We start from the raw sequence: 27,834 nt of genomic DNA, 5'->3' as shown, positions 1-27,834 counted from the left end.
GCTGTTTGCTGATGTTTGTGAGGCTTTGCTGATGTTTGTGAGGCTGCCTGAATTCCTAGCTAAATTAGTAATCTTGATCATTTCTTTCTCAGCTGACTTGCAAATCAAGGTATTTTTTCTGCTTAGGTCCTGCTTCGTTCTAAATTAATGGAAGTCTTGCCTGAGGATTTTGCTTAGCAAGAACTAATCAGAGGTGTAATTTTTTTCCTCCCTCATGTAAACAGAGAAGAGCAAACATCCAAGCTGAAAAAAGTAGGATTTGACAAACCAATTATTCTCCGGCATTATGGTGATCACAGAGAAGAAACTTTCTCCAAGACACGGAAAGTTCAGACTGGCATGACTGTCACACCAGAGCTGACACATGGCAAACCTCAGATCCCAGTGCTCAAGAAAGCAGGCACAGCACAGAGAAAACTGCACTACGGGCTGAATGATGGCTCTTCTTTCATTTAATATCCTTTCTGTTTACACAGCACATGTGAATTCCAGCAAGTGTGTGAGGGGTAGTGGGAGAATTTCTACAGAGGGAAGACTCAGACTTAATGTGTAGCTGAACAGCTTCCGAGACTCGGCTACATGAAAAGGAACAAGACATCATTCATTTGTTTGTTTCTTATCAGACTGTATTTATATGGTACCAGAGCTATAGCCAGGTAGTCAGATTGTAACAACAAAGCCCAGTATGTGTCAGGTGTATGGACATGCCTCAGAAAGAAATATTCCAGAATGAAAAATGCAGTTACAGGTTAACGGCATCAAACTGCAATCCATTTAGAGTATAACCTTGTCTTGAACAAAGATCGCTTTGTCAGTCACAGTCATCAAACTGGATTAGGAAGAGTCTGCTCTGCCACAGGGAAAACCACCAAAGATAGCATGCTTCATAAACATGTTTCTGATTCATATGTTGCTCCTGCGAAGGTCACTTTTGGCCTGTACCAGCCACGTTAGCTTAGTCAGGTGGGTGGATTTTGTACTGAGAACCCATCCTCCATCCCTCCCCACCCTCTGGTTCAAGGAAGGACATGACTGGCTTAGTAGCTTCACTTACCCGTATGCACCTGGACCCAATACCCAGGATACAGAGCTGATAGAGAGCTTTAGTGCCCGTGTCCTCTGCGGGGGCACGTAACAGAAGCCATAAAACTGGAGAATGATACCAAGTTAACTCCTTGACTCTCATTTTAGCTATCCTTCTGAGTGTCTTGCTGTTTGCCAAAGCTGCTGCAATCTCCCATGTGGAGGTTTCTATACCAACATATTTAGCCCTTCTCCAGATCACTCTATAGTTGGAACTTTCACCCCTTTTGGACATGGCAGCATCTGTCTTCCCAGCAGGTAAGTAGATGCACTATGAGCACTTGCTTGATGCTGCAAATTAGAGCAGAGAGCATGAAGCTATACGAGGATGAAAACAATGTTCAAAACCACAATGGACGTGAGAAAGGTTGTGCAACACAGTTTTTCTTCTGCAGCTTAGAGTCATATCTTAGTTGGATGTCTAACAATGTGTCGTGGTTTATTTTGGTTGGTTTGGTTGATTTTCATCTACCCTCTTCACTCAAAAAAATAAAGCCAGGCACAGTCTTTAGCAACCAAACTTTTGTTCAGACAGACTGATAGTCCATGGAGAGTTTGGTATTGGAGGAGATTGACATCTACATGTGCGGGAAGATGAAAAACACCACTTTCATCTTGTTTGCAGGTCACCTGGAGGTGCAGGAACCTACAAGTCCCCTCTAGGAGTCAAATGCCACCATTTTTTCAAGCAGACGAAAAGCACATTATCTAAATTGCTAAGCTAGTCAGAAATCACTTTGAATTTCCCATTTGTGAAACCAATGCTGTGAGGACAGGATGAACTTTGGTTTACTAGAATATTTACACATACAAAGGAGACAGCAGGCAATTGGGAGCCAGCCTTCTGGCTGCCTTGAATGCATGACATGAGCCGCAGATGGATATTCCACACAGACAAAATGCAGACACCCTCTTCCCCCCTCCACCCCTGCTACTTCTTAGTGCCTCAGAATGCAGTGCATTATACAGGTCATAAAAAAGCTGATCAAATGCTATTTGTTCTATGTATTGTGCAATAATCGTTATGATTTTCTGTATTAAAAATAATTGGCATAACTTTATGGAGAAATTGGAGCTACTGACCTAATCTGGAATAATTTACACACAACAAAGAACTTTGTTCTTAAAGAATCTTTGTGCCTGGCCACCACAAAAAATTTGCAGAGTTGTATGGTCCCTCCCTCTCTTTAAATGTGTCTGAGTGACTTCTCTAAGTCCCTTCCAGCTCCTTTTGCTACAGTCTGCTTTTAATAGGGATGGAAATTAAGACTATAATTGCCTTCACTAGATCTTAGATGCATGTTTTAAGAAAAGTCCTTTAAAAAGTATTGCTCGTGGTTTTATGTTTTCATCTTGATTCTATTTCTTTCACTGGGTTTCATTTATTCGCCCAGGTTTGTGTCACACCATCTTGTTAAAACAGTTGCAAGGATTTGTTTGGATACTTATCCTTCTGTACAGCTTACTTCCTTTTGTGGTGCATCCCCTATCTAAAGGCGCATAGATTGGTCTGTCATTAAAAACTTATCTACAAAAGCTGCAGGATGAACACTGATGTTCTCAGTATCATCTCTGCCCATTTCGAATGCAGCTGTAAAGAGCAGATCCCCACTTGTGGAAAGCATACACACAGGTGATTTCCTCTGAAGTTTCAGGCCCACCAAAGCATGTAAATTGAACATCAACAGTTCTCTTCTGGGTAGTGTTACTGTCTCTTTATATCTCTCTGTGTAGTTCTTTGCACCTTTATGTGATATGAACAAAGATTATCATTGATTCCTACTTACAGCACAGCCTTTTCCTTGGTCTTCCTCTTTTATGCTCCTTTAGTGACTTTGGAGTACTCGAGACATCTGGGATCAAAATTTCAGGCTCTGCAGAGAGGAATAGTAGCTAAAAATGAGGAACATATTAACTTGCAGCTGCCTTCATTTTTAAAGAAGTCAAGTTCATTGGCTTAGTATCCTGAATGAGCTCTTGGGATTGGAGGAATATGTTTTACTGGAGTTGTGCAGAGAAGGATTGTTCAGCTCTTGTATAAAATGACTTTAAAAGGAGTTCAGCGCCCTCATAGCTAGTGGAAGGAGCTGGCCCTTGTTTATGGAAAGAAAAAAAAAAAGTCTAGGAGTCCAAAATATTAAAAAAAACCTTTTAAACAATTCTTAATTAGGATATAAAATCAAACCAAGCAAATTTACCTACACTGACCAACCTTACATTATGGAAAAGCAAGGAAAAATACATAGAAAATACAAAGTGCAAGCATTAACTCTCAGGATTCCTGATGCTTCTTGTTTCGTCCTTGTTAATAGGTATGTATTTATTTTTCAAAACCCAGTGGAAACTCAAGAAAAAACTTACCTTTTATTAAAGACTCAGTTTCTGTATTGAGTTAAGTTGTGAGAAAAACCCAGCAAACTCAGGACTATCCCTGGTACTTTAAACAATAACCCCCAAAATTCTCCAGTCCCCTGTGTCCAAGGAAGATCATCAACACACAGAATCCACTTGAAAAAACTTTTGATGATCTGTGGACCTTTTATATGTGTTTCAAAATTTATATCTTTCTGCAGGTCACCAAGTGTTATTTGCTTATGGGTAGATAAAAGAAGCATCAGAACATATATTATTCTTAATAAATATTAAGGTTAGAGACATAAAAACGTTCCTGAAACTGTCAAATGAAGGCTCATACATGAATGGCATCTACATGCCATTTTACCTTATTTGTTTCTTCCTTTAAATTTACAATAGAATTTGAAGTTGTTTAGATCTCCTAGAAATGTACTAGTAGGTGGAAATGGCATTAATATCACACCATTTGACACCAGTTTTTTTTATTTTATTTGAATTATTAAAACAGGAATTTAACCCAATTCTTTTGTCTGTATCACAGGGATAATAATTTATACCTGCCTCACAGGCCTGTAGCATGAGAAAAGCTCAATGAAGGAGTGGATATGCAAAGTGGCTTTTTAATTAAAGACTCATAGATCAAAGAGAGCTGCTTGGATTGCTTAGGTTTTACTGAGATACACCAGGAAAAACAGGTTTCGTATTTTTGCTTGTTTACAGCAACACTGTAACAGTGATGTTTAATCAGGAAGGAGGTCTGGTGACTAATAAAGATGAAGAAATGGTCAGAGAATGGAAATGGCCTCGGGATGGCAAGCTTGCCCAGCCAGTTATAGCACAGGTAATATTTATTGCTTTACTTTTCTTAGAGTTGTTCTTACCATTTATTTTTTTTTAATTTCACATCTTCTGGTCTCTCTGAGGTGTCTTAATTGCAAGGAACACGATGCTTACATTTCTTCTTCTTTAACACATTCTTTACAAAGAATGGCTCTCCCAACAGCCTCTACATGAGTGGGTATCGTTACCTCTGTTTTACTCATGTGGCATCTTAGCGAGAAGAAGGCAAAGCAAATTGCCTGGAACTGTTGTAACACAGGATTTCAATAAAACAGAGGCCCATCTTCCCTGCTGGAAGCAACTTGGAAGAGTCTTTTCTGAGCTTGGGAACATGAACGAGCCATTCCTCATTTTTCTTTTGGGCATGTTCAGTAGCAGGCAGTTGTTTGCTTTACGTCAGGCCTGATCTAATTTCCACTGAAGTCCAGGAAATGTCTCCCACTGCTTTGTGGTTACCAGAGCTGGGCCGAGCATGCTGCAAAAATACCAGAAACAAAGGTAAAACATTTGTGACCCAAGTCAGTAAGCATGCCTCTGGGCACGGAGTTTGAAACACACCCATTATTTACAGGGGTTGGATCAGGTGATTTTTTTTTTTATTCCTCGCTACCTAATACAGAGGCTTACAGGGCATACATAAGGCCCTGACAGAATGACAGGTAGCCAAACCCATACCATGTTTTCTTTACTTGGCTCACACTACCAGGCTAGCAGCTGACATGAAGGAATAACTTCAAACAAATGGCAATAAAATTCTTACAGCTGCTATGACTGTTTCATATAGGCAGATACTCTTATATGGGGTTGGGCTTTTGTTTATTCTGTAAAATCTGCAAGAGTTTGAGAATTCCAAAATATCACACTGATCTGCAGTTTTGGTTTTTACAAAGTCTGTAAAAATTAAAGCAGATAATTACTGAAAGAGTTTGGGTTATCAAATACAAATTATAGAATGTTACAGATTATAGAATGTGAATTATATGCTATATCAAATTAATTTGACATTCTTCAAGAGCCATATGAAAATGGAAATGAGTTTAGTAAAGCTGTTAGGTTTTGCTAGATAATATTTACTTTGTTTGAATGGGTAGGAGTGTCAGAGCTGGAAAAGGCTGGTGCAAACTGGCTTTTGGAGTAAATGGACGTGGTTCCAAGTCCCCTGCTTGGTGTCAGCAGGGCATTCTTCATGGTCTGTGTACACAGACAATGCTAAAGGCTTTAGTGACCGTGATTTTAAGAAAGTACTTTGTATGTGTCAAATTGCTAATTTTTACTGGGGACTGAACATTGTCCAAATCCTGCCCATTCTCACCAACAACAGTAGTTAAAGGGCAAGCAAGGACTAGAGCTTCCCACGTGTCTCCACGTCTGACTCCACAGCCTCTGCCTCAGAAGTATATGGGCTTTCCTGAGCAGTTTGAGAGGTAGGAGAGTTTCTCAGGTCTTCCTGCTATACAGCATCACCTTCCGAAACATGCACGGTCTCCGTACATTTGCTTTGGGCAGGAGTCACCCAGACAAAGGGCTGGGAGCTGTCTCTGGCCACAGTTCTTATGCTACAAGCTAACTTTGCAGGATTCAAATGAGAGTGACAGCACAAAAGCTTGTTTGTAGACTTAAGCCTAGAGTAACCGATCATTCCCTCCCCTATGACCAACTGTCTTGGATAACCCTTTGAGACTTCAGTCTGCCTCTTCCATCCAAACATAAATATGAAAACGTGCTGGAGTTAGTAAATCTTTTTTGCTCTTTCAGGTTAATGAATACATCACAGTGAGGATTGCAGGGCGCTTTGCAATTAGCTTGGTCTACAAGTGGCAACATGAAAGTGTGTGCTTGTCTTTGTCACCGCTGCAGGGTGCGGCTCTTCCACAGTTAGAAGAATGGGTATGTCGTAACTGCTGCAGTATTGCATTTTATGAAGGCCCTTTAAAAATATTATTCACTCTGCAGACTCTGGAATTGATGAGCTTTCCCATAAAATACACTTCCCAAGTTTATTTCCTTTTAAGTGTGCTAAGTGCAATGCCACAGAGTGATCAAGTAAGAGCTTCTAGAGATTAAACATAAACTCCAGTGGATTTATGCCAATGTCCACCTACCACAGGTCTGGCCCAAAGGGACAGTTATTTCTATGCACTTAGGTTCCTACTTCTGCCTTTTTTTTTTCTGGCTGATTTCCTTAATTATTTAATGTATTACCTGTTCATAACTTCTGGTGATTAAGACCCTATCACCCTACATCCAGTGTTTACTCTGTAGGTTCAGCTAGAACACAGATGAATCTTCATTTTTGCTTAGAAAGGACGGTTAAATATTACCTGTAATTTATCTAGAACCCTCTGGTCTACCAAATAGAATACTAAATGCATTGACAGCCCATTCTGAGGTAGGTATAATTTATTTTGCTGTAGGTAGGGGGGTACTGACTGAAGCCCCAAGAAATCCTGATCCAAATCTTTCTGGCCTTCACTTCCATGCAGTAAGCTGGCTGTCCAGCTAGATTAATCATCCAGAGCCAAACCCCTACATCTTAATGGCAAATGCTGTCTTATAGTTGGGTTGAAATATACTGTTCATAAAACAGATTTTTTTTGTGTGATTTGGGAGTCAGGAAAATGATAGTTATGAAACAGTTGTTGGAAAAGCAGAAGAAAGCTATGATCCAAGTAAAACAAAAACAAAATTCTGTTTGTTCAGAGTTTACTTCCTTGTTCCTGTTATTTATGAAAGCATTTAGCCTAGAAAATGTGAAAGCACACATTGCAAGTCTATAAGAGGCATGTATACGTCTCATTGATTTTAAGAGAAATTTAGATTAACTCCTGAACTTCTGAGAAATTAAATTTGTTGGAGTTATTAAATGGTATTTTGTAAGAGTTTCACAATGTGTAGCTCATAGGCTTAGATGTTAGAATGAGATCCGTGAAACTACTACAACTAACATCACCATCATTAGCAAAAAAATCCCCAACTTCTCACTCACACACCTTTCTGCTTCTGTGGGCAAGGAAACATTCTAAATGAGGGAAGACAAAAGTCGTAAATTAACATATTCAATATCTAACCTATTTTTTATCTGTATGGAAACAAAAATTCAATCTATGTTTCATAAGCTGGACCTTAGTTTTTTTAAACAGTTTGGCAGTTCTTTGATTAAAGAAGATTGAGAAGCTCTTAATACCTCCATAATAAACTGTAATCCCTCTGTAATACTGGGATGAGAAACAACACCTTATTCCTTCTAATTCTGGAAATGGCTGGGCCATAACAATAATAGAGCTACTCCTGAGTCCCAGTAAGACTGCCGTCTGAAATGCCACCAGAACAAGGCTTTCTCTACGGAAGAATGGAGAATTTGAGCCTCTCTCAAAGTAGAACTAGGGAAGATGAAGCACTATGAGGAATTCATTGGATATCTTCCCCTGGTGGAATTGGAAGGGTCACTGCTCTGAGGGACTACAAGGAAATAGGGAGAATTGGTATAGCAGGAATAAGTCTTTTGGTTCATTCGCACCCTTGAGTAGGTGTTCAGAATTTATACAATTCTCAGTTCAAACCTACTTCTTCACACACCAAGCCTTCCTTGACACAGCACTGAGGTGGAGAATTTGACTTTAAGAGGATATGACTTTAAATAGCTGACATAGCAAAATTCACCTGGAAAAAATTCTAGAAAATAGATGGCAGACAGCTAAAGTCTGAGTCAGAAAGAATCTGTGTCTTCATTTATTCTACTGTCACGAGGATGTGTCAGTAAAAACCTATGAAGAAGGTTTGACCAGAAGGTTTTACTGATTCATTTTAGTTTGGTTATGGGTCTCTACTCTCTAAGACTCCACATTGACTCATTAAGAGGTACCCTGGCAACACACAGCAGATGTATATGGTAGTCTGCAATCTTATTGTCCTCCCTCCTCCAAGCAGATTTATGTCATTTTAAACACCACTGGTCCAAAAGAACCAATTATTTTGAAAGGTCAGACATTTTTGAAAATGGGTATGAGAAGGTGGCATTTGCTTACATCAGAATATCAGCTGTAGTTAGTGGCATTTTAAATACTTGTACCTGTTATTTCATTATAGATTAACTGACACCACCAAAAATGGTCTAAACTTTGAGGTAAATCAGCATTTGTCTTTGTACTTTGCCCTTTGTTTCTTATTAATGAAAATGATCTTTCCTCTGAATTTTAAACAGTGCTTCTTACTTATAGTCAGCAAGAATCTCTCTCTGTTAATCTTTGTCTCATCTGAAAAGCAAATGATCTCCTTTTATAGCAATTAAAATAGCTCTAATTTTTTTGTCTGCTGTCAGCAATCCAAATAATTAGACACTACACATAAAACCTCATAAACCAACAAAGATTTAAATGTCACACAATGAAAACTGTGAATCCTCATAGCAGAAGTGATGAATACTCTCTTTAAAGCCAGTTAAGAATACTGGGTATTTGTCATTCTTCAAGTGGTAGATTCTAAGACTAACACCATTCTTTCTGGAGTCCCATTAGCATCCACTTTCAGGTCAGTCTATGCTCTTTATGAAGGTTCTTCACCCCAAGAACTCTCCTGCACTAGGCATGGTCATCATTACGAGAAGTTTCTGTAGTTATCAAGGACTCTTTCAAACATACACTGATGTATGATTTATTGGTTGTAAAATGTTATTACATGTATCACACCGTTACTATGTATGTTCAGAACAAACTGAAGGCAGAGCATTTGTTTGGAATGCAAAGATTTAAATGGTTCTAGAGTCAGTGAAAAATCAAGCAGTTATATCTGCTTCATGCTTTTTTTTTTTTGCATAGTGCAAAGTGCTATCTTCTTTGGCCACTGGAGTTATTATGAGCCCAGCCAAGCAGACAAATACTAACAGTAACTGCTCTGCTTTTCAGTATTTACCGTTCCCTTTGTCCAGGCTAGAAGAGGGCAGGATTCACTATTGCAACTATTCTCCAGTGATGGTTGAGTTGACTAAAAATGTTTCTTTTTAAATTACACCTCATTCTGTCAATAACTCGTACTCAGAAGGTGTTTGTATCTGTGAGGCATTTAACAGTGTTATGCCAGTGTCAGCACCATTAAGCACCAGATGGAATCATTAAATTCTTTAATTTGTTTTTCCATTGTTATTTTTTAAAGCCAAAGTTGACAGAGCTGTTGATGAAATATGAAGTTCCAGAGGCAACTGTAAGCCATGTAAATGACATCAGTGCAGCCAGAGAACTGAGGAATTTGCAGAGGAAGATCCGGAGCATTGTGGATGACTGGCTGCGGTATTATCGCACAGCCCTAGGTCAGGCACGGTCAGAAAACAGCTGGGGACATGGTTTTATGAGCTTGTTTCTCTATCCGCAGGTACTAGGTAGACTAAATAGTCCTCTGAAAGTCAGCCCCAGACTGACCGTCAGAGAATGCAGACACTGCTGGCTTGAACACTGAACTAGAGAGGAGGCCAGTGGGGTAGGTACCTGTTACTCAAATTGGTGAGCAGGTACTTGGGACTTGTGGTACCTCTGAGGTCAGCAGATAGTTCCATGCTGAGTGTTTCCATACAGCGTGGCATTAAAATTGCCAGGCAAGCGCTGAAGAAGCCCACTCCACAACTGACAGCAGTAGAGCTGCATCAGTGCCGCTGCGTTCGGACTGATCAGTCCTACAGGGACCGGGCCGTTTGGTGCAGACGTAGCAGGGTGTTAATGCACCGAACTGTTCCCAGGGCCAGGCTAATACCTCTGCATGGTACTGCACTGAGCCAAGCACATCGGCTTGGTCAGGGATCGCTGCGGTGAGGCACATTGCACGGTATGGACATACCCTGTGTAGAGCCTTGAGATGTATCTGGGCTGAACAGACAGTGGCTTCCAGTCCTGTACTGAGGAAACTACTGGGGACAATGGGACAGGTAATGACCTGTCCGATTCCCTACTTCCCTTTTAGTGCAGCTTTTGTTAGACTGAGACTGTGGAGGCGGAGGAAGAAAGGTTTGGAAAAGAGGAGGAAAAAAGCGTGGCGTAACTAAAAACCTTTTTTGAAGACTCTTGCTCTATATGCATTAGCTATAACATTTAAATGAACTATCTGATAAGGTAATCCACTGTGAGTTCATATAACTCCTGACAGCATGAAAGCTAGGCCTGGGCAGAAGGCTAATATAAACTTGATTTCAGCCTTGAATGGAATGAAATTGATTTAGAGAGCTCATGCTGGTGCATTACATGCCACGGGAATCATTCTGTCAGTGCTTGATACATAAAAGCCTCCTTGATAATACAAACAAAAGCTGTAAGAACATGCTCTGGTTTACTGAACATGGTTCAGGAAAATTGGTACTGCCTGAATTCTGTATCTTTGCTGATTAATTTAGCAAAAGATACGTTCCATATATTGGAGTCCTTTTATGGGGAAGACAGCTTGAGCATCACCATGTTCCTTTGGCAGGATTCATTTTACCTCTTCTGCCTTGTCAACATCATTGCCAACACTGATAATGTTTTCCTCTGGATCATAATCTAGCCACCAGAAAAACCTGCCAACCTGCCAATTTGTTACACCTAATCCAACAGTAGAGAACTGGTTCTGGGCAGGAAGAGGGAGGTATAAAAGGGTGAGGATCAGATTTAAGATCTTCCACCTGAGTTAAGACTTTGGCCTCAGCAGGTCAAGGGAGGTGATCCTTCCCCTCTACTTAGCACTAATGGGGCCGTACCTGGAGTACTGTGTCCAGTTCTGGGCTCTGCAGTACAAGAGAGACATGGACACACTGGAGACAGTCCAGTGAAGGGCCATGAAGATGATTAAGGGAGCATCTCTCCTATGAGGAGAATCTGAGAGAGATGGGACTATTCAGCCTGGAGAAGAGAAGGCTCAGGGGGATCTCACCAATGTACATAAATACCCGAAAGGAGGGTACACAGAGGATGGATCCAGGCTCTTTTCAGTGGTGCTCAGTGACAGGACCAGAGGCAAGGGGCACAAACTGAAAAACTGGAGGTTCCCTCTGAACATCAGGAAACACTTTTTCACTGGGAGGGTGACCAAGCACTGGCAGAGGTTGCCCAGAGAGGCTGTGGAGTCTCCATCCTTGGAGGCATTCAAAAGCTGATGGGACATGGTCCTGGGCAACCGGCTCTAGGTGGCCCTGCTTGAGCAGGGGGGTTGGACCAGATGATCTCCAGAAGTCCCTTCCAACCTCAACCACTCTGTGATTCTGTAATTGTGTGACTAACTTTCACTATTAATTTTCCAGTTTGGATCACATAGCAGATGAGTTACGTTTGTAAGTGCAAAACCACCATCAGTTACCAAATCAGGGTCTAGTTTGTCACTGATTTCAGCAGTGGTGGTGTATTTCAGGAATTGACCGCATACGCCTTCAGAAAACGTCTGACCTTCCTCTGCAACCCTTAAGGAAGGGCATAATTCAGTCTGCGGATGCTCTCCCAGTTACCTCAGGTATGCAGAGATCACAAGGGAAGAGGAAAGAGAACAGCCAAGCTCCCAAGTCAGAAACTCCTCTCCTTCTAGATCAAACGCAGTCGGCTCGTCCTTACAGCATGCAGCAGGAACCATACTCTTATCCTCTCAGGTAAATGAGGGGGACAAGGGGAGACGATGAAAGAACTACTTTTCCCCCCGAGTCACTCAATGGTTCTTTTATGATTGCTTACTTATGTCACACAGTAAGAATTTACATTCTTTTTCCATGAGATGTTATTATCAGTACCTCAGAGCCTTCATATATCCCTGAACGATCCTCTAAAAGCAGTAACAACAATGAAGCAGCAGTTGCGAAGGTTTGGAAAAATGCCCGTATTAGATCTTTAAATACTATTTCAGCAAATAAGATTAACTTTTTCTTATTATCAGCCACATTTATGATAGTAGCACCCAAAAAACTCTATTTGGGAGCAATGCCTCTCTATATAGTGTGTCATGTGCTTGAATGATGCTCTGCTCTTCCAAGTGCCACCACCTGCCAAGTATAATATATAGAAAATCTGAGCTTCAGACTTGCTTCCTAAGAGTTTGTTTAGAGTTGTAGTCAGAGAAGTGGAGGGAATATTGCTTTCAGCCTCTTTCCTGAGTCCTTGCCTTTTCAAGTACAAGACAGTCTCTATTTGATTTCAAATTATCTGCTAGTCTCAGACAAATGTCTTTTTAAGCAATCCATTAAAGCAAAGAGGTTTGCAATATTCTTAGCAATTATCTGAAACCCGACTTCACCCATCCATGGCACATCCTGCTAATGCAAGATGCTTGTTTTATTTTGCCTTTAAACTTTCACTTACTTGCTGTTATTTTCTTATACAGTGCTTCTGTTTTACTAAATACCAAATCAGAGAAGCTGCATATGACTCAGCTCAATGGAAATAAAAGAAGGAATGTACTGTATGTCATTAATTCACGGTAAGGAAATCTAAGCTAAGATTGGACAATGATGGCTCCAGTGTAAACATTGATGGTAGTAGTTTAGTAGTTGTTCATTTCTGGATATGGTTAAGTAGTTCATTTATGCCTCCAAGCTGTTACAGCATTGCGTAGGATGCATTGCATGTGGATCCAAAGCAATAGTAACTTTTCAAACCTAAGTAATCCACAACTGTCATTCATGCTGTGTCTGCAGTTCCTCATAACAGGAAGACAAGGTGACACGATTTCTCACTGTATTTTTGGTGGCTCAAGGTTTCCTTGTGTCTTTGAAGCATGTTTGCTTTTATTGATACCTTTCCTATGGGTAAATAGCAACAGTGCTTTTTTACAAACTCAATAATGTCTAAGAATGAGCAAAATTAAAGGAACAAAGTACTTTTAATTTCATATGACTAGTCTGTAGCTCAACTAATAAGTAAAAATACCATAAATCTAAAGTATTTCATTATTTCTCCTAGTATGCTGAAATTGTAATCTTGTTTTACATACATGTGAAGCTGAAAACCAAAATTTTGGACATTCTCCTGCTGTTTGTGAGGCCACTTATGGTCTCTTTCCCTGATCCATTTATTTTAGACTTACCTCCTTTTTCTTCGGCTCCCTCCAGCACAATATACCCCCAGCAGATATCTAATTCAGGACAGTGCTTCTCACAGCTCTCTGTTTTAATGCTTTTCTCTTGGCACAGCCATTAGGGATTGATCCAACATCCCCAGATACAGCAACAATCTCTCCATTAGCTTCAGAAGGCCACAGGGGAGGCCTGCGGGCTTTAGAGTCGCTCTTCCCCACCCCCCCCACCGTCCAAACCTTTCATGGGATTTGCTCTCATTATGAGGAAGTTTTGTTCAAAAGATACTATCACCTGGAGCAACTGTGGCAGGTTCTTATTGATGACATGATGTCTTCACTAGAGATGTGAAGATAAGGCTCTGGAACTTGGCACTCCTGCTGCCTGCTTTACAGGACCAAATGACCTACAGAATCCCCCTCAAAATGTCAAAGGAATTCTCAAATTAGTCTTCACCACGCTCATGAGAGACAAATAATACCAACACACATAGCACATACACATGAATATAAAATGAGTATACTACAATCAGCTGTCGAAGGTAAGAGGTGCCTATGAGACTTTCAAATAATTAGGGAATAGCCTTTGAAGTCTGCTCTTAGCTGCTACTGAAGCCTGCCTGGCTGGCTCATCTGGTTAAAGCACATCCCTCTTTCTGCGGTCGGCTTGGTTTCAGAGGCTGCGTTTTGGCAGAAGCCGGGAGCTTCACAGCACTCATGGTTGCATCAGACCTTAAGAAACACCTGAAACATTTAGAAGACTGCATGCCTTAGATAACAGGTGATGACTGGGCCTAGGCCTGTCATTTATAGGGAAGATTTAAAATTATTCTTCAACCTGTACTTGACTTATTTGACAATTTATCTTGCTAACACTTTTCCCTATATTTTCTCTTCCTCGTGGCAGGGACAAGCTGTGGGTCACGTCCCAGGCTGCTTGTCCTGCTGTGCTTCGAAGAATTATGATGGGGGAGGAAGGAAAGACATGCAGGTGCAGTAATCATCGGATTCCCTATGTGTCAGACCTGGAGTATGATCACCTCATTAACAATCAGATGTCCTTTAAGGAGCAGATTGTAGTGGTCTGTGTCTCATCTTCTTCACAAACAAATGAGGATCCCAGTGAAGACAAGATAGAGCAGCTGTATAAAAGAAAGAACAAGAACAGAAGTATGCCTTGTGCTCAGGTGGGTTTTATCAGTCAGTAGATAGTTTTTCCAATACATGGTTGAAAACTTTAAAGAGTCTTTTTTTAATATTTTCTGTTTATCTGGTTACTAAAATATCCAGAAAGTTGTCTCACCAGAAATGTCTAACTGCACCAACTCCAAATATGTGTTCTACAGGAAATTTAATATTAAAAAAACACTTCCAAAGTAGAAAAATAAGTTTAGAAACGCAAGAGTTTCCTACAAAAAAAGGGCATTTCAAAAAACCTGTTTCTGAAAACTATATATTACTTGAATCCATATCTTTGAAGATGGAGTAAATTGCTGTTCCCAACTTAGAGGAATTCCTCACATCATTCTTTTTTCTGGAACAGCTGAGGGATTAACCCTGAATAATCCCTTGCTGCAGAGCAGGGACCTCAAATCTTGATTGCAAATCCCTAGAACTGAGTTTTGGGGGTCTTTCTAGCTCTGTGACACAGTATGAGGAAACCCTGCAGTGGGGGTGTGTGGCTAATGTGACATTGCAGGCCCCAAGGACTAGTAACCACAATAAACTTTTGCATCAGTTGAGCAGAAAGCTGTGATTTGGTAGCAGTGTGACAACACATCTTCTTTTGTTGAAACATTTTAGCTTCCAGGAATCAGCACTTTCTAATAAAAAGGAATGAAAAAAACTCCACACAGAAGCATGCTGCTAGAAAATTTCAAACTAGCTCATTTTCCTTATAGTATAAACTTACTGAGTAATCATTTAATACAAGACTCTGTCCTCACATTCACATGGCCAGGTACTAAGGAAATACATGGCACAAAGTATCTTTGTGTAAGTCTGTATTTAGAAGGACTGGAAATACAAGTTAAGTTAAAGTCTGGAAGGGCAAAAAAGCAAAAGATAAGTAATATGATAACCACTTTAAAACAAGGAATGTTTGTTCTTTCAATGTCCCCCGGACATTGTCTATTCTTCTAATTACCTGAAAATTTCTCAATAAAGCTAACGGTAGAAGTGGTAGTAAAGACTCAACAGGCATTTTTATCATCTTGACATAGTGGGCACAACAGTAACCATCAGTGATTGCTGTATTCAAAATCTTACGCTTGTCACTAGACATTAGTGGAGCTGCACTGAAATTAAAATCTTAAGAGGATTTGAGTCTGCGTAGATGCAGCTTCGGTACCAATTAAGGCATTAAAATGACTTCTTTCACTATGTCTTATTTGTCCATTCCTTGAGAAACTGGTCATACAGCAACTATCATTTCTGATTTGCATTTGAAAAAGTTAGCGTAGAAGGGGTCAAATTCTGGCCTTCATGAAGTCTTTGGGAAAACTCCATGCATTTCAGCACCAGCAGGATTTTTAGTCCAAGAAGCAAAGGCTAAATCTGAATTAAATATCTACATTTTATATAAAAAGAAGAAGAAAGTAAGGGTGTTTTCAGACCTAACTTTTCATATTGTTCTTTCCTCCTGGAAGCCTGACCGAAAAATGTATTTGGGAAATCAGTGGAAAAAAGGCTTGGGTATTGCCTCCTTGTCTCACAGTGTGGTCCTCTAGTTGGCCCCTGTCCCCTAATGGCAGGAACACAAGATTTTTGGGAGCCAGGATTCCAGAGGATTATGACAAATCCGTAAGGAGGTTGCACAGTGACTAGCTACCACCCCTGTTCTCACAGCTATGGAGTCTCGTTTTGTAAATCAGAGGAGCTGTTTCTTTTAAGAAGAGAGAAATACACCCATGAAGAGAAATTGAGAAATTTAGAAGCCTCTGTCTTCACAGTGTAAAAAGCCATTGCTACCTGGTCTGAAAGAGAAAGATAACTCAGTTGAGTTCATAAGGACTTGTTTAGAATGTTACTAGCTTAATTGGTTAGGCAAAATTTACTTAATTATATAATTTTACTTGCCTTGTTGCTTCAGGGTTGTCTGGATTCCTTTCGCCTCCTCAAATATGACATCACTTCTGCAGATGCATTTACAGATCGTAAGGGTTCCTTATTGGAAAAGAGACATAATGTAACTCCCGGCGTGGTTTTGGTATGTTAAAACTATTACAGTTATTTAACTTCTAATGCCATTACTATGATCTGGTTACTAATGAGTGACTTTGGGATCGCCTCTTGTTGTGAGTATTTGGGCCATCAGGAGAGTGGAATGCCAATCTTCCTTCTTCAGGAGTACTCACTGTTGTCCCAGCAGCCCCAACTCTTCTTTATTAGCAGTTCAGGATTTACAATACATCAGGTCATTCTCATTCCACCTGCAAGGGGCAGAAGCACATGCTAGTTGCCACAGCTTTAGAAAAGGAACATGATTTCTGCCTTTGGACCTTGTGGGTTAGATCTAGCCATCTATATGCACTTCACCCCATTTCTGCTTAATCGTGGCAAAAAGTCTTGAAGGACATCACAAAAGAGCATGTTTCAGTCTTTAAAAAAAAGAAAAAAACCTTTTGTTTTCCAACATTCTGAGAAGTAGTCTTTGCAAATCAGGAAAAAGTCTAAGATGAAACATGCACTGAAGATAGTTTTAAGTACTTGTATAGTTTTCATATGTGGTCTGGAAGCATTATAATTTCTTCTAAGAAGAGATTAATTCATAGGTGATTTATTCTATTGAAATTTTGCATGCAAAGCATACATTGCATGCTTTGAAATACATTATTTTTGTAACACTGTGAGGAGAAGATTCTCCGGGTCTTGTTCACCTCTGTTGACAAGCTGTTCACCTCTGTCGCAAGCTGTTATTAGGCTAAGAAAATGCAATCTTGTTTTGCATTGCACAGAATTGCATTATAATTGGATTTTAATAATCCTCACATCTTTCCATAAGCACCAACATAAACACTGTTTTTCTTGGTTATTTTAGTTACTTTCTCCCAGTAGGAGAGAGCACCCACTGATTATTGTTTGGTTATTCTTTGTTCACTTCCTAATAACAGCGAGGAACAAGTACTGCTTCCTGTGTTTGCTTTGTACATTTTTAGTAGTGGCCGTGGCGTTAGAACAGAGGACTTTTCACATATCGTCTCATCTTAACTACTGTAAAATTAAGGCTATTTCTGTCAGTTAGGAACGAGCTATTCCTGCAGAAAGAAAAACTTCTCTACATGACACCTATCTGTGCTCAACTTCTCTGTCCACTGGGTGACACCAGCAGCCTATCCGACACTGCTTAGCTCTGTGTAGTACCACAGAACACATGTCTGAAGAAGATTTTTCCTGGTAATATTAAGAACATTTTCTTTCTTCTCTGATGGCAAAGTGATACAAATAAATAGGAAACCCACAGAAAACCCCAAACTTCTTCCAGACCCGCAACATGTAGTTTACAAAGCTGAAGGAGACAAAGTGGGAAAATACTCCGTAAAATACACAATGAACTGAGGGCTTGTTGTAGAAAAAGATGAAGATGACATGCTTTAGTACGAATGACCCACAGTTGATGAAAATGATTGTTAACAGCTCTGAGGAACTCAGGTAAGCAATTACAAGAGGTGCAGTTTGATTCTGTTCCATGTTAACTTTTTGCATTCCCATATGGAAATTATTATTTTTGAAAGAAAAATCAGGATAACAAGCAATTTTTTGTGGTTGATGAATTGATTAATCCTTAGAACAGCTCACAAACTACTTTTGTTTTAAAAACCATTTAAAGACATTCTATGATATATGTGCAGCATTTTGGTTTGTTTTGCTTGTGTTTTTTTTCTTCTCACTTTACCTGTAATTCACTGCTACAAAGATTAGCCACCAGTACAAGCTCAGTTTCGGTCAGTACCCAGATACAGAGAGATATAAACAAAAGATGCATGAGGAGTAAAACCTGAAACCTAATGAGCCTGTCAGCATGGTCTTAATTACTGTTTTTAAAAACTGAGTGATGAAGGCAAGGTGGTTGGTTCTTTTGCTTGGGTAAGAAACTAACCATTGTTTAACAAAGAATGGAGTTTGGTTTTAGAAGGAATGTGTTAATAGTCCTTCCTATCAATACTCCTAATGTCTCTCAGCTGACAAATAATCAGTCCAAGCAAACAAAACGTCCCAAAGGTATGAGCCTATTTCACCTGGTTACAACCCCCACGGCCTTTCCAAGGATACAGCAAACATCCTGTACAGATGGAGCCGCCTCTGCTTTTTTCCAGAGAGGTATTCAACCCATCCTCAAGCAATTCCCAGTCAGACTCACCCAGCTGTCACCATGCTCAGCCAGAACAGCTTTATCTACCCAGAGCAGTAGCAATTCAGAACAGTTTCACAGGACTGGCTTTGAAGGGCAAGACTTGACCAAAGCCGTACCGCAGGATGCAAGCGTTCTCTAGGGACCAGGAAACCTGCCAGCACTAGCAGCTCCAGCCCTTCTCATGTTATCTGTGGACAGTAGTGACTTGCAAAGACGAGGAGAAAGATAAGAAGCTGTCAAATGCAACTCTACCAGAAGTCACAAATTGCAAAGGGCCACAGTCATTTCCAGAGCAGCTCAAAAGCAAAACAATAAATAATGTTCAGAAATTCCGGAACCTAAAATAGGCTATGGTTCTTTTCTGTTGGATAACAGCACAACCTCTGCTGACGAACTGGGACTGGCCTGATTGCAGTTTAGAAGTAATAATTGTTAAGAATGAAGTCGCTACATTTAGGGTAGAATACCACTCTCATTTTTTTGTAGTTCTGAAAAAATTGCTCATGTGTCAGAGATGACAAAATTCCAGGTCACACTTGATTGTCTGGAATGCTCAAAGCTGATCACAAAGAGCTCCAGAAGCGTCGTGAAATGCTCAGTAATTGATAATCAGTTGGTGTATGAAATTCACTGTCGATAAGTGCAGAGTAATTTACGTGGGGGAAAAGAATCCTAATTATTTATAGAGATGCAAAGATAGACACAATAGCTCTTAACACTGAAGTAAGAGAGCTAAGACTCGTTTGCTGACATATCCCTGAAAACTTCTGATCAGTGCTCTGCAATGGTCATAAGGCAAGCAGAATGTTAGTTAAAGGGTAAATAAAACATTCTTGAGATTCTGGTACACAGCACGTGACTGTGTTCACATATCAAAAAAGGATTTAATATGGAATGGCTGTTCGCATAAGGAAGGACTAAATAGAGTAGCTTACGAAAGAGACTAAGAGGAGATGTGAGAAAAGCAAAAATGGTGTGGCAAAAGAATAAGAAATAATTATTCATTGTTTCTTAAAACACAGGAATGATCAGGCACCACTGAAGAGATAAGCAGCAGATTAAAACCAAAAGGAAGTCCTTTTTCTCACAGCACATCATTAAATTGTGGAACTCTTTGCCACAGGATGTTGTGGACGCCAAAAGCATAAGTGTGTTCGAAATGGAATTACATACATTCCCGAAGGTTTGCTCCATTGGCAGCTATCAAATGTGATGGCCCAGACACAGCTTTTGGTTGAGGAAATCCCTGAATTGTTAAGTGCTTATGGCTGACATGGGTCACAAAGAATAGGATTTTCTTAGAAATGCTCTTCCACTCCTCCCCCAGCTACCAGCCACTCGCAGGGACAGGATACTGGATGGGTTAGATTAGCCTTTGGTATAATCCTGCACAGCTGCTTTTACACCACTATGTGCAAGCTTGTTGCTTTAATTTGGGTAAAACTTTAATAAAAGGATTAGGGGGGAAAATGCACAAAGTTCATGAGAAGAAGGTTCTTTGCCTCTGAAATCATCCTCAGCTACATATATCAAATAATTTTGTATATATTTTAATTTTTAAAGCTTCAGTAAAGCAAAATTAATGTTCCCAGGAAGGGAAGGTCTCTCAAACTATGTAAAAGTAGGATTAAAAATTTACTTGATTTTACATGCTTTCTTCTTGAGGCAGATAAGTAATTTCCTCTGGTGCTTGGGAATTTCCTCAGATGATCAGGAAAAATACTTTAAAATGAAACACAACTGTCCTCTGTGTCTAATGAATCAAAAGGCTACCCTTGGTACACTTAGAAGGACAGCCTCCATCCTTAATTTCCTACTAAAATAACTATTGTTCAGCTAAATAAATACAAGTGAGTTTAAGAGAAGGAATTCAGGGCTTCAAAGAAAAAGAATTAAGTTCAAGTTTTAATGAACGTATTAGGCAAGAAGGAAATGTTGTATGATATTAAACATTTGCTTTTAGACAGCTTTCTATATAGTCTTTTAGATGCCTCAAGGAAATGGTTTTACAGCAGCATTACAGTAATGCAGTTGCTCCCAGGGGCAGTTGCTTCTCTCTGATCATGGCATGTGCTTCCTGCCATATGGACAATCCCACCCTCTCCCCCTGCCCCCCGTCTAAAGATCTTCAGCCAGGACTTAATTCCTCTGCCTTCAAAATGTTAGGGAGCTGTGTGTTTGAGGGGCAGGAGGCAGAAGGGAGCCAAAGTTTTTATTTTATTTGCAAGAAGTGGCTTTTCAAAAGCATTGTTTGTGCTGAGTTAAAAAAGCCAACCACCAAACACCAAACATTCCTGCTGTTTTTCTTTCCCACAGGATTTGCATTTCTCTTTTTTCCAAAGTAGATGCCTTTTTCTGTGTAGTTTACAAATTTATAATCATACATTATTTGTGAAGAAATTACTGGGATAACAAACATATGAACCTAACAATAGCAAAGCATGGTGTGCTTACATACGTACACAAACACTGCCGTTCCAGTTTAAGAATGAACTTAAGCCAATATACTTGCTTTCATCCATCAGTGCCGTACTACATGGAATGATGGTAAAATATGATGAGAGCTAGCTGAGGGAAACTTGGCGTAGAATGATTACATTTCTAGATTTATAAGTATCTCTGGATGCGCTAGCAGCACAATTCTTAAAGATTGCATTTTCCAATTTCTGGAGCAAGTCAGACTGACACTGTGATGCAATGGAGAAAAGAAGACAACCTGAGGTCAAAACCAGATCCATGGGTCCAGAAATGTGTTCCTGCTCTTGAAGAATGCAACATGAGCAGTGAAAGTTACTTACGTTTCTTAGCTCTCACTTGCAGTGTGGCCATGTAGTCACAGCTGGAAAGCAGCAGCTTTAGATTTCAATCCATTAGTCCAGATTCTCTGTTTCTCCCAAATGTCAACGAAGGTATGGTTTGTGCCATTGGTAATCTGCTAAGTGTGAAACACAGACAGAAGTCTCCCAAATACTCGAGGAAGCTAGAGGAGGAAAAATAAAAAGGAAACAAAGCAGGAAGGGGAGAAAGCTTGCTCTCAGTAACACCTGCTGTATTTGGTGTTAGTGGTGAAATTCATATACACCTATAAACAGACATCTGTGGAGAAATCAGCCCTCCAAGCATAGATGCAAGGCCTAGGATGAAGAGCAGGGGAATCTGCGGTTTCTTCCCCCGAGGATGTCAATATGTACAAGACTTCCAGAAAAGGTCAGGTGAAACCACAGTCTGACCTTAACCTTTCCCAAACTTCCCCATCCGCAGCCAGAGCTCTAGCATGCGGGTTTGAGATGGGAAATGTAACAAAGATTTCATTAAATCCACTAGTGACTTTTTTATTGCCATTCCTAGACGACTACAGGTTGAAAATATTGAGACAGCATAGCAATAAGGGGCAGTACACATTTATAACTGGTTGTACAAGTCAAGCTAAACTATCAGCATGAGAAACTCCACAGATAAGGTTTTCATGAATCTTCTCCCTTGAAAAATGGAGTACTGCCCTGAAAAGGGTGAGGGAAAATCACGGCAATCCATTTCATTCCAGCTGATCTCAAGATCCAAAACTTTTTAAAGGAAGGCTGGGTTCTATAATTGCATTTGCCTTGCAGCCTTGCCAGCTTCTTAAGTGCACTCATTACGATAGAGGCTGAATGCTTTGAGCTGATTCTGCAGCTTATCAATAGCATGGAGGGCATTTGGGCCATTCAGGCCATTCAGGGAGTTTGGACTTCTCCAGATTCAAGAGCTGATTGGGGGTCTTCTGGGAATATAATTCGAAATTGTTTCTGCCATTTTCTGCTGCAGATAATCAAAACGACAATGGTTTTAGTAATTTTTCTCTAGTAAAAATAATGCTTATGAAATGAGCCCAGGATGTAGAATCCTCTATTTATACACAGAACCTAACAATACACCCAGCAACTGTTTATACAGTTTTCTGTTTCACAAAACTGTTCTGGAAAGCCACAGTCGGGAACTTACAGGATAATCCATCTCTGTGCTTCTTCTACTCTCGACTTCTTTGACTAAGACACCGCTTTGCTCATTGGGTGGTGATGATGTACTTGTTTGCTTATTAACCATTAAATTGTTCATTATCGCATTCCAAGTTATTCAGCCAAGCAGCCATCAAACAATACATTTTTGTTACTGTCATGCTACAGAACAGGCAACTTTTGTTTTCAGTTAGGCCTTTAGTTAGGCAGACCTTCTGCAATGACGGTTCTTCATTTCCTTCGTAGTCTAGAAACAACCTCAAGAGGTCATCTAACCTCACCATTTTCACCACTACAAAATCAATTATGTCAGTGCTATTATGGAGACAAGAGGTGGTACAGTCCCGACAGAGCTGCAGACATCTGCAAAACAGACCTTTAGACTTGAATTGGTTTTCTAAAGTCTTTCACAGCCCCCAAAGAGCTACAGGCACTTCCACAGTGCAGTTAAACTCCATCCAATGTATAATGGAAGCGGGTCAAATGAATCACAGGCTGGAAATGCCTGTTTCTCTCCCGTGGGATTCATCCGTAGGTGAGGTGAATTCCACTCTTGCTGCTTAACCTGTTCGTAAAGACTCAGTGATAGAGAAGGCACAATATCCTTACAAAAAAATATCCGAATGCTTTATAGTCATATTGCTTCACAGCTTTTCCTATTTAAGTTTTCTTCCTGCAGTTAAAGCCCATTATTTCTTTCTCTGTTTATTACAGACATGGAAAGCAGACCGTTCTCTTTCTTTCTGTAGCAGGTCATATTTTTATGTCCCTTCTGTCTCCTGTGACTATACTCCTACGCTCAGTGTTCATGTCTGTATACTAAAGGAGCACAGGTTATGCAACCTTTCTTTATAGGTCATATTCTCTGGAGCTCTGGTCATTCCCCTTACTTTCCTGCAGATTCTTGCTGGTTGACATGCATTTAGCCACTCCAGCACTGCTGAGCTTACAAGTTATAATTTGTATTTCACAGGTTAGATTCCTATTTGCACAGCCCACAATGATTAAAAGTTGTATGTCATTACCAGCACCAACAATCTTAACATGAAAAGGACAGTTCAGCCATCCTCTTTGTACATTACCAGCCCAAGAAGGGTGGCACTACAAAACCCAAACAGATAAAAAAGCTTTCATTAAATGTATTTGAACTCTGGTGATTAAATTTAAATGAACTTCAGCGTGAGCAAATCTTTTTTTACTTGAACGTCTGAATGCACAGGCACACATACACATGAATTTGCCAAGTTGCTTCTCTAAGGGGCAGTCTGAATCAGCAGAATTGTCTCTATAATATGAACATGTGAAGTTTGCTAATCTGCATGAAATATTCCTAGACAGAAGGAAGACGGAAATTAACCTCAAGAATGACCGTCTCGGTCAAAAAAGCTAGGGAAAGAGAACATGTGATAACTTGAAGACAGCCCCGTTTTACTCCTTCAGTCAGCTGGAAAGATGCAGAAGGGCACATAAGGGGAAAAGTATGGGCTGAACTTCCAAAACCTCTACTGTGGATTGCTTAATGTCAGTGTTTAATATCTAATAGTTCCCCTTCTCCCAAAGGTTAAAAGGAACCAGGACAGAGATATATATGCTTATAAAACCAACCCACTGTTGCCAATAATAAAACATTTTTTATTTTGACTTCTTTTTAATGTTCTGACATATTACTGGTCTGAAGTTCAGAATTTCATTGGTATTAAAGTTCATCTTTGACCTTTCACCTTTTTATGTGGAAGAATTAGTCAGGGAGAAAAAACATTCCTCTTTGCCCTGGCTTGCTTATTATGACTCCCTCAAGAATTTCAGTCTGAGGCCATTTGCCAGAACTATGTTTAGCTCTGAGAGGAGAAACAACCTCCCTCCACTCCAAAATGCCGCCATCCAAATTTATCTCTTGGCTTTCACTGAAGACTTGGGTTTTAAAACACTCCGGATTAAATTTACCCCAGGAGGGGTAAAAGAGCTTTGCTATGCCAGTTTACTCCTACTGAGAAAAGTTGACCTTCAGAGCTGCTTGCTAATGAACCTTCTTATTTTATAAATTCCTGGTGTTTTAGGAATGAACCAAGCCAGCAAGATACCCTGTAGAAGATAAAGTTCTTACTGATGCCATAAAATGCCAGCCTGTGAAAGTCACATGCTACAGAAGGCTGTAATGAGAGTGACAGGAATTTGAGAAACACTGGAAAACTTTGACTGGTAACATTTACGTATTATGCAAGCAAAGCAAAGCTTCAAGCATCCTTGAATTTTATGCTTGAAGGCACAAATTGATTGCTTGTGGTGGAAGGAATAATGAAATTCCTCCATGTCATAACATCACAGAATCAACCAGGTGAATTGTAATGGAAAGGGCAACATTCCTCTGACAGCGACGGTGATTGCCAGAGGCAGCCTTCTTGTTTATATTCACTTAGAAAAGTTTCAATGCATTGTGTATCCATGCATCAGATCATCTTTGGAGTAGATTTATCTACCCCTTCCATCAGCCTCTTCATTTTGTACAATTACAGAACACATACGTATTGGAGAAAAGCAGTGTTATATCCAAAGCGTTCTGTAGGCAGTCCGGCAGTGGCAAAAGGTTCCTTCCCTGTCTGCTTGTTAATAGTTTTTCATCATTAGCCACACCAAAACAGGGTCAGAGCTCTAAATGAAATAACAGAACTGGTATGCACCCCACCACATTTTGGCAGTAGGACAATGCCAGTGGTTAAACAAAGCCAACGTGAGAGGAGTGCTATGTGTTGCTTCCTCATCCATGTGGCAGTGAAAGGCACTTTAATTGGACAACACAACACGTAAGGGCTTGCAGCAGCAAGAGGAAACTAATTCGGATTATCTGTACGGGGAACCCAAAGGCTAGAAGAGACCAGGGAGTGGTCACCGAACCAAAGCACAAATCCCTGGCATATGGAACGGAGGCAGTAAGCTGGGCTGCAGGTTTCTTCTCTTGTTCTCTGTGCTCCCACCATCGGCAAGGAAAGAACATGCAGAACTGAGGGAGAATGATAATAGAGATACAGAGGAGAAGTGTGAGAGACTGGGTGTCAGATCTGAAGAATCTGTGTAATGAGAAATGTGATAGGGAAGGGGAGGTAAGACCTGTTATTGGAAGCAAGTTGAGGCACTGATTATGAAAAAAGCAAGAAGCAGGGAAAGAGACATACATACAAGTAAAGTATGAGGAAGAAACTGAAATGAGAATAGGAAAATCAAGAGAGAGTCAGGGAAGTCAGAACAAATGAATAAGAGTTTGCCTTAAGGGGAAACACACAGACATAAAGGGGAGACATATAGGCAGAGAATCAGTAGCTGAGGCCAAATGTTATTGTCATTTCCACCTGCTGACATACACTCAAAACCCCAAGGAGAGCTTACAGGACTCCCTTTGTTATGATGCTGACACTGCTCACAACATTGGATTTAAGCAACAGAGTGGAGAAACGAGGACCTGTGTCATAGTGTAACGTGTATTAAACTGTTCATCACTTCCAAATCTGCACTGCTGTGAGTGCTCCTCTCACAATCAGGTAAATACAGCTCTTCATAGTAGTGAGACAAGCTACCTGAGTGAAAGAAAAATGTTTCAGAGTTGAGTGAAACAGTGCTATCATAATAACTTTTGCCTATAAAACTGAAAAATGCATTATGTAAAATGGTTCTTTCAATTACCCACAAGCAAAAGCAGTGTTCTACGTCATGTTCGTTACTGGTTATATTACAGATGAATACATATTGGTGTGTACATAAGATGAAGACAATTCAGTGGTCCTTTGGATTTCCTTCTAGTGAATACATCCATTGTTACTTGAATATGCGTTACCCTGAAGTATTCAATGAGGCCTGACTTGGAGTCTTGCATGCTGAGAGCTTCCATGAAATAAGCCAGATGTTTCCAATTGTGTAACACTGGGAACATCCCACAACACAAGCAGCTTTGGGTAGTACATCAGCTTAAATGATTACTATAGTTTTAAATTCAATGAAGCCAATTTTCACTTAAACAAAGGCTCCTTTACACTGCCAGAACCATGACACAGGCCTTCATGTCAGTGAGAATCTGGCCCAACTGTGTCACTGTTTCTCCTAATGTTTTCTCCTAATGTATTTGTCTGTGTTTGTCTTCAAATATGGTACGTTATGCCACAGCTAAACTGAAATATTACTGGGATGGATGCTGGTGGATTTTGGTAGTCCATGAAGCAGCATGCAAAATGTTGTTTTATACACTCCAGTATGCTATGTTTTGAAATCTTGGAGGGACTAGAAAAATATGAGTTTTATTTTTTAATTTCTTAAATGAAATTAGGTATTTTATTTTATATAACAAAGTCATGAAAGGTGAAAGCTCTAAGCCATAATAAAGTTGTAAGTCAGCCTACCTAACAACTTTGTTTCTCAGCCTATCATCTTCATTTGGAATAAGAGGTTGCTCTTGCAAATTCTGCATTTTTTTTGTTCTCTTCTTTGGCAGATGTACATTCAAGGAAAGCTACTCTTTGCCAACTATATTTTCAATGGGTACAGCAAGTCAGCTAAAGACCTTCAAAAACAAATAGCTAAGACAAGGAGTGATTATCGCATGGGTTACTGTCTTCCAAGTGATTTCAAGTTCAGGTATTGTACTTTCCATCATCATGGTTTTTAATCACTTCATTCTGAGACCTTTGGCTTCTTTGTTCAGTTTCTTAAATATAAAGCACTATGACTCAGAGCAGCAAGTACAGAAATCTCAATAGCAAAGCATTTGCACCTTTTTGGTGTGTTTACAAGTTCTCCATCTTGTACATTCCCTCCTGTCCCATTCAACAGTTAGGACTGTCTAACCCTAACGGCTGAGCTACAGAATCTTTACTGGCAGTTACCAGCAAGGAGGAAAGAAGAAAACAGAGGTGCAGGTCCTGGGCACATCCCCCATTTCTTTTGTGCATGTCTGACTAAGACTTACTCGTTTTATGGGCTGTTATATTTACATTTTGGCACTATCCATACAAGTTTAATTGCAATTAAAGGACCAATTACTTTAGTCAGGTGTCTTCTGGCAAGTAGCTTCTTCATTTAATTAACAGTTGCAGGGAAGCTTTAGAAGCATAACCTGGAGAAATAGCAGCAGATGGTCAAATATTTCACAGATGCATACTGAGCATACAGCTCCCAGAGGGAGCGTGTGCAGGAGCTAAAGCATACGCTGTAACA

General features: G+C 40.1%; 1 protein-coding gene and 1 long non-coding RNA gene across 3 annotated transcripts in view; both read right to left on the bottom strand.

Moving 5' to 3' along the window:
* The window catches only part of VEZT (vezatin, adherens junctions transmembrane protein), a 150,143-nt gene that overhangs the window by 55,453 nt on the left and 66,856 nt on the right, over positions 1-27,834 (bottom strand). Inside the window, exons 13-14 of one of the 2 annotated variants that reach the window (XM_049792161.1) lie at positions 16,644-16,718; positions 16,366-16,452 (exon numbers count right to left, since the gene is read on the bottom strand). The exons of the other annotated variant lie outside the window; for it this stretch is intronic. Of the exons in view, the coding sequence (XP_049648118.1) occupies positions 16,682-16,718 (37 nt within the window). The 3' untranslated portion in view covers positions 16,366-16,452; positions 16,644-16,681. Of the gene's footprint in view, positions 1-16,365; positions 16,453-16,643; positions 16,719-27,834 lie in introns of those variants that run through there. 2 annotated transcript variants of the gene reach the window in all.
* LOC126034454 (uncharacterized) lies at positions 700-14,425 on the bottom strand. The gene is made up of 4 exons (XR_007504630.1): positions 13,300-14,425; positions 4,320-4,753; positions 2,871-2,957; positions 700-1,374 (listed from the first exon to the last, which is right to left on the bottom strand). It is a non-coding gene; the product is annotated as an uncharacterized LOC126034454 (long non-coding RNA).

Source organism: Accipiter gentilis, chromosome 34, assembly GCF_929443795.1.
Source record: "Accipiter gentilis chromosome 34, bAccGen1.1, whole genome shotgun sequence".
NCBI lineage: Eukaryota > Metazoa > Chordata > Aves > Accipitriformes > Accipitridae > Astur > Astur gentilis.
The sequence above is the reverse complement of the archived record's forward strand: the minus strand, read 5'-3'. Positions and strand labels throughout refer to the sequence as shown.